The sequence below is a fragment of the Octodon degus genome, unplaced genomic scaffold (genome assembly GCF_000260255.1).
Source record: "Octodon degus isolate 3935 unplaced genomic scaffold, OctDeg1.0 scaffold00133, whole genome shotgun sequence".
In the NCBI taxonomy this organism is placed as follows: Eukaryota; Metazoa; Chordata; class Mammalia; order Rodentia; family Octodontidae; genus Octodon; species Octodon degus.
In genome coordinates, this window is record NW_004524709.1 from 2,821,145 (window position 1) to 2,829,138 (window position 7,994).

The 7,994-nt window shown below is 40.4% G+C and overlaps 1 protein-coding gene across 1 annotated transcript in view; it reads left to right on the plus strand.

The window, feature by feature from the left end:
- Positions 1–438: 438 nt before the first annotated feature.
- Positions 439–7,994, plus strand: part of Proser2 (proline and serine rich 2) — a 13,684-nt gene continuing 6,128 nt past the window's right edge. Inside the window, exon 1 of the mRNA XM_004641271.2 lies at positions 439–650. Coding sequence (XP_004641328.1) covers positions 513–650 — 138 coding nt within the window. The 5' untranslated portion in view covers positions 439–512. The remainder of the gene's footprint in view (positions 651–7,994) is intronic.

Genomic DNA, 7,994 nt, shown 5'->3' on the forward strand with positions numbered 1-7,994 from the left:
GGTTGCGTCTGTTAATGCAGATGCGGTACTGTTTTCAGTGAATAAGGCATTTGAACTGTTTAATCTTGATCATTAACTTGGACTTAAAGACTGTATAGACCGGCAAGCTAACTCACTTGGCTATGAGGGGCCAAGTTGGAGGCCCAGCCCTGGAGACTAGCACAGGCCCCCAGCCCCTGCCCCTGGCTTTCCTGCGTGCCCTTGCTTTCCAGCTGCTAAGAGGCGAGCAGCTTTCCTCCCTCTCCTGCCATGATGTTTCTGCCTTGGAGCCAGGGGCTCACAAGCTGAGACCTCTGACACTATGAACCAAAGAAACACCTCTCCTCTTAAATCACAGGTGTCAGGTGTTTCATCCCAGTAGTAGAAAGCTGACCAACACAGCATTGTACTGGCCAGGCTCACTAACTGTTACCATCCCATGCTTGATTTCTCCAGAAGTCCTCTTCTGCTGTAGGATGGGACACTGGCTCCTGCCCCTGTGAACAAAGCTAGCACCTGAGCTTTCTGTGGGGATGCCTGTCAACCTCCACAAGTCAAACTCTTTGGAGATGGACTCTGACATGTCACCTAGCTGCAGACTCAGTGACCTGAGCAGAGGAGGGAGTTTGGAGAGCCGGAGCAGCAGTTCTCGGTCCAGAAGTTTCACTCTGGTAAGTGATGGTTTGCTTTAATGCTTTTCTGTTATTTGGTTGGTTGATTTGGCCACAACCCTTCCCTCCTTTAAGGAATATCTTACAAAATCCTTTGGTGTTAATAATTATCTTGATGTTTTGGAATACTTCTTTGAAATGGCATTTGTCTTTTAATTAGCTTAAATTTTGCACAAACACTAGCATTGACCGTAGCAGTGGAGAGCATCTCTAGCCATGGCCAGTAATGTAGGGGAGCTTAGCACCGGAAAGAGCCAGACCTAAGGCAGCAAGAAATTCAGACAGGAACACTGCTGCCTTAGAGTACAGATGGCTGAAAGAAGAGAGGTATCTCAATGAATAAAAATAATTCACTCAAAAACAGATTAACCGCTTTATAAACATTTTCTTTCCATCTACACTAGTGGTGGCAAGAACAGTTTAGAAACAAGTACCCAAACTGTAACCCAAAACCCACTTACTTATCTCAAAATGCCAAAACTGTAACTAAACCTAGATGCTGAGGTCTTAGTTTAGAAAAATAACTCATACATTACCGTCTCTTGTCTTAAAAGAGAAACAAATTGCACACATGCTGTAGGTTCACCACCACTGGTCTAGACCCTTACGTAGCATTAACTAGGCAGGGATTTTACAGTCTTTTGTTGTAAAGAGATGACTCTGTAAACCCCTCCCCCCAGGATATTCACCTTCAGGAGAGAGAGACATGGTATTCATAGAAGGTAGTGCAGGAGAAGAGTGACCCTCACACCCCAAAACGGTCTGTGGCACATCTCAGACCACCCTCATCTGGTGGGAGCATTAATAATGACAGTCAGTTCTAGAACTCCTGCTTGGATATTTTCATTTTTAAACCATCATAGCAATATGTGATAAATATTATTTGATTGATTCACCAAAAGAACATTATATAACATTATCCTCTCAGAAGCTAAAACGTAGGGGAGATGGCTCAGTGGAATAAGCGCTTCCCTGACAAGCATGCAAGGGCCAGAGTTCAATCCCTGGTTCTGCCAAAAAAACAAAACAAAACAAAAAAAAAAAAAAAACGCTAAAACTACATAAGAATGGATAGTTTGAAACTAAGTTTTTATGCTAGGTGCAAAAGTATACACCTGTAAATCTCAGCTACTTGGGAGAACAAGAGATAGGAGCATCATAAGTCTGACGCCAGCCTGTGCAATGTAATGAGACCCTGTCTCAAACACAAAAATAAAAATAAAACAACTTCTTAATTTTCTAAAGTGATAGAACTTTAAAAGTCATAAGACTATGCAGAGAACACATAAATTAATATTCCAGTGATTTGTGGCATAGGTTCTCCAAATCGTAATTTAAAAAAGCACGCCTGCTATGACATAAAAAGGTATTTCATGCCGAGAATGGTGGCGCACTCCTATAATCCCAGCACTTGGGAGGTTGAGACAAAGAAGATCAATGCGAGTTTGAGGTCAGCCTGAGCTACAAAGAGTTCAAGGTCAGGCTGAACTGCAGATTGAAACCGTGTCTCAAAAAAATAAACAAAGAGAGTGAGAGCAAGCAAGCAAGCTATTTCAAAACTTGGGGAGGCTAACGCAGTAGTCCAAGAGACTTTTGTACATACCATGATGAAATACAATGGAAAATGCTTGTCAGAAGACCTTGGTATCTAAGCGACTGTGTATAGACAATTAGGCACAGATATTACAGAGCAGTACACCTGCTGAGACTAACACCTTTGTTGGAAAAGAGGTCCATTCATAAAGTTTCAGCTCCAAAGTTGCAAAGAGAGATGGTTTAGCCTAGGACTTGTCAAGACTTTTTTTAATAATATAAGAAATAGTATTAGGTTGAAGATGGGAAAGATTACAGGCCTCTCCATTAATAACCGTCAGAAGGTCAGGAGGGTGAAGTGAGGACAGCACTGTGCTTCTTTGCTGCCGTGAAGTTACTCTGAGCTTTTGGTGTTAGGCACCATGGGTTTCACTGTGGGCTCAGTGGCTCCAGAGGAGTGTTTCCCCAGACCTAAAGCAAGCCCTTGTTCATTTTACAGTTGCTTTCTTCTTTGCTGATCAGTCAGTATCCCAAAATGATAGCTAGTCAGTGTCTTGAAATGCGCTCAGAGTAGTAAGTAGCACAGGGATGTTGTTCTTATGTCAGTCTCAGGCGCACGTGTGATTTCATGAATCTCCCTGTGTGACTACTGCCAGGGGCAGAGTGCCATCTCCTGCCAGTATCTTAGACTCTTACTCTGTGTTCCTGAAGTCTGTCCTCCAAGGGCTTACTGGAGCCACCTCTAGAAAACAAAATGCTCCAGCTGGCTGGGAAAAATGAGTAGCTCTTCATACTTAACAGTTAATTCCTAAGGAATTTGACTCATATTATGTCTGTGTCTTTGAGGGTAAGTTGGGGAAATCTGACCATAATTCCTATTCACTTTTATCTCAGAGGTAGGCAGAAACCATGGTCCAAGTTCGCTGGGAGATGTAATATTCACTTAACGACCTTAACCACATTCCCCACCCTCAGTGCTCCCTCAGCTGATAAATGCTGTAGCTCTGAAGGTTTCTCCCAAATTGTCCCCTTCCTTCTCCAGGATGCTTCAGGTCTGTATATCTTGCCCACTAAACCTAGAATAAGGAGGTAGAATAGGCAGTGGGAGTGCTTTCCTCATGGCTAGGATAGGGTGAAGTCCCAACAGTGGACTAGGAATTTGATAGCTGTTGGCCCTGTGATTTGAAGGGGAGAAAAGCAGGGGAGTAAGAAAGAAGCCTACTTGTCAGTAGGTAACTCTCCCCTTTCAGGGCTGGCTTCATACCCAGCATTGGATGCAGTGCTGGAATAAGAAACTGTCCTGGTTAAAGTAACAATTTTAAGATATGAGCAAATAGCTCCTGGGAAGGTTTAATTCAGTAAACATTAGTAAAATGTACAAGTGAATAAATCCCACTTTAAGCTTTTTTAGTAACTCAGTTTCTTGATATTAGCAAGATCGATCTGTAGAGCTAGCACAGTGACACAGCTTTAAGAAGACTCAGCACCTGTCATGCCACACCTTACAGGTGTGGAGGAGGGAGAAGGGAGATAGATGGAGAAATAGATGAGAGAAGTGATCATCTGTGTTGCCAGTTGAAAGAAATTTAAGGCAGCCAGGGAACCCAAGTGTAATCCTTTGAAGCCATTCTTTACTTCTGTAATCAAGACTGAACAGATCCCCTCCTTGCTGGTCTGTTTATGTCCCTTTCTGACCAGAAGTATGGGTTTAAGTTAGCCATAGTGAAAAATTACAATAGTGCCTACTTAAAAATGACTATAATTAAATCTTTATTCAGCAAACTGTGGGAAATGCCATGTACACTTATATGATCTTTCTTTTGAGGTTGCCAACATAAGCCAGGAGTATAAAGCCATGTAAAGAGAGGCGTAGCCGTATTTCCTTCTCTCTGGCCTTATTCCATTGCAGCTTTAGAGGGGGGTGTCCTCTCATTAACTAGGTTATTAAAGCAGTACAGCATTGCTCAGGTGTCAGGAAGATTGTCTTGGTGTCTGTAAGAACATATGAACATCAGATCCTTCTCTGCCAAAACAGATACCCTGGGCCAGTGACCTGAGACTCAGGGATGAGGTGGGGAGGGAAAAAAAGTGTTGGTTCTCAGCTCATCCCAAGAAAGTGTTTTCTGTCATTATCATTTTTGTCATTCTGAACAGAACCTACAATCCAGGCAGGTTTTCTTGGTTCCTTTTTAATCCCTCACTAAAAGTTACCATTTTTGTCTCACTCTAAGAGGCTTTGTTTAAAAGAAAAATTCTGAGAGCTTAATTATGGGAGCAACAGTTAGGAGTTTTTCTTTGTGTTGGGATTATTCTAGTGTGTGTATTACCAAGTCTCTTGTCCAACCAAAGGTTTTTAAAAGTCTTTCTGTTCTATCTTTACTATGCTCTCTTCTCCCCCCAAAACATCTCCTGTCTCAAATCTGTTTCAACATAGGTATGTCTGGGATTACTGATGTTTGCAAATATTGTTCAGACCATTTGACTTTTTATCTGGATCATCCCCTCATGGCTTGAACTGGGCTAGAGGGATGTTTTTCTCTTACTTTTGTGCTGGAGTAAAGAGATCAATAAGAATTTTTTCTCTTCCCAAGAGGCTTATTCAGTGTGCATTCTGTTTAACAGAGTTAGCCTTTTACATTTTCTGGTTTACATATACTAGAAATTATTTCTTCAAGATGTAGTGATTGTATATGTGTTAAGGAAGAAATACGTTTCTCACATTCTTGAAGATGTTTCCCTCAGAGACTTGTAGACAATACCTGAAGTCAGGGTAGTTGGCTAGAATAGATATGGTATAGTTTTTCAGTAGCATTGTTAGTGTCTGGAGATGTGTAGCTTTAAAAGGTTTCCTTTATGCCCCAAATTTACACATAAAAAACACCATTTATAAAAAGGGATTTTTAAACATTTCTGCTGTCAGTTTGGTAACTTGCAAGTTAATATTGATAAACATTTTTTCTGACTCATTCTTTTCCCTAGAAAGCTGGTGTTTTGTTTGTCCTCATTTCCTGTCAACTTAGTCCTCAGGAGCTAAGTTAGTAAATACCACTTCCAAAAGCACCACTAGGCCGGCAGCTTCCTGCATCCTGCCCTCCCTTCCCCCCGACACACTTAGGGCCATGGCCTTGTTTTTTAAAATTGATATAAAATCTATATGACATAAAATTCACCCACTTAAAGTGTACTACTCAGTAGCTTTCAGTATATTTAGTTGTGCCACCATCAACACTGTCAATTTTAGAACACTTCTATTCCATACTAACGTCTGTACCACCCAAAACAATCTACACATTCACCATCAAAATACCAATGATATTCTTCACAAAACTAAAAAAAAAACCTAAAATTCATATAAAATCATTAAAAAAAAAAAAACCCTGACTAGCTAGAACTACCTTGAGTAAAAAGAACAAGGAGGTATCACACTACCTGATTTCAGCATGGTATTGGCATATACTATACATAGACCAGTGGAACAGAGTAGAGAATTGTAGAAAACTCCGCGTCTATAGGCAATGGATTTTATTTTATTTATTTATTTATTTATTTTGGTTGAACCAGGGATTGAACTCAGGCCCTTGCGCTTGCCAGGGAAGTGCTTATTCCACTGAGCCATCTCCCCGGCCCCCGGCAATGGATTTTAAACAAAGGTGTTAAAAATTCACATTGGAGAAAAGGCATTCAATAAATGGCATATATTCAGAGCCCACAAAAAAAAAAATGTATACCCTTCAGGAGAAGAAAAACCTGTATAAATATTTTCATACTAGATTTATTTATTTATCTATTTATCTATTTACTTATTTATACACAGGATCTACAGGGTCTCACTACACAGGTTGGATTTATAGTGATCCTCCTGTTTTCAGGCTCCCAAGCGCTGGGATAACAGGCGCGTGCCACCACACCCAGTCTCATATTAAATTTATTGAGACACTGGGGATATAGCTCAGCAGCACAGTGCCTACCTGGCAAGCTTGAGGTTGAGTTCGACTGCTGCTACCAAATAAATACATTGATTGAGACATCGATTAATACCAGTTACTTTTGGAGTCTACAATTATAAGAGATGCTCCAAGTAGTGACCATTAGCCCAGGCATTTGTTAGTATGGCGAACTGCTACTTGGGTAACCTTTGTAATTGAGATTGCTGTACGTGAATTTTCAGTTTCTTCTCTAAGGGCTGGCAAGGTAGTGGGTTTTCTGCAATATACAGCATCCTCTAATGTCCCATATGCAAGGGTAACACCATCTATTGAGAAGACATCATAATATTTTTCATAATATCATCATAATATTATTCGTTTTAGGCCAGAACTACAGTACCTTATGCTACATTACCATGCTGGGGATCCAGCCCATGCTCATGCTAGGCAAGAGTACCACAGTGCCAGTCAGGCCAGTACTCTTTAATTCTATTGTTTATATATCGAAAGGAAAATTGTTATACCTAACCAAAATAGATTATCTAAAAAAGTCATGAATAGTGCAGTTGAAACACTGCATGTGGAAGGTACAGTAGAAGAGAGAAGGAGAGAGAAGGCATTAATTTATTCTCCTAGATTTTCTATTCCAATGAAAAAGCCATTGTTGAGACTTTTTGTTATTATTATTATTATTTACTGGAGATTGAACTGAAGGCCTTCACACTAAACTACATCCCCAGCCATTTACTGTGTGTTTGTTTAATTTTGAGACAAGGTCTTGCTGAGTTACTGAGTTGCCCAGACTGGGCTTGAACTTGCAGTCCTCTTGTCTCTGCCTCCCTGAGTGCTCAGATTGCAGGCCTGTGCCATCATGCCCGCTGAGATTTTGTAATGGCTGCTAGCACTGTGATGTCATCCTAACATCATCCATACTAGTTGTATCTGTTCACTGGGGGAATGTTTGCTGTATGGAAAGCCCTCAGGATTTTAGATTTAAAGGATTTCTCAGTGAATTACTGAGGAAACCACTCTGTGAGCTGTCCTAGGATATATAAAGAACAGGCAATCTAGCAAGAATAAGGTGCACAGAGAAAAGATGAGGCAGGAGTGCACAGGGCTGCTGATGACCCCACCAATTTTCAGTACAGTATTAAAAATATTCACAAAATGAATCAAGACAGACATATGATGAAGAGGTGGCATGTTGGTTATAGTAATTAACTACAGGATGCAAGACAACCTCTGAACTTGGTGAAAATTCAAAGATAACTCTCAGACATAACTTTTAAGTGTAACATGTAGTCGGAGTGGAAAACATGGATGATGAATAACTAAAGTAAAAAATAAAATTTTACTTAAGGAATCAACTCTGCTTCTTAAATACTCTCAAATCCATCTCTTCTCTCTTCTCATCACCACTACTTTAATACCCTTTAACTCTTGCCTACATTGTCTTCTGTAATCTGTATTTTCCACATTACAGCCAGTGTTCCTTCTAGCATTCATATTTAACTGTGCTTTGTTCCTCTCTCCCTCCCTTTCTCACACCCACACCCACACCCACACCCACACACATGCACACACTCACTTTTTTTTCTAAGCCATTTGAAAGTGGTTGCTAGTTCTTGCCTCCCTCAATACTGAAATTTGCACATCCAAAGTACAAAGATATCCTACTACATGACCAAGGTGCATTGCTATGTTTTGACTCTGTCTCCTGTGTGGGTCCTCCCTTATTACTATGGGGAATTTTCAGGATCTTTTCTTGGTTTTCAGTATATTGAAATTTCTTAACGTGTGCTTTGGTAGGAATCCATTTTATTCTTGTTCATTAGGTTGGCCTTTGTTTAAAATTTTTTTTTTCAGAAAAGTTTGGAATATGTAT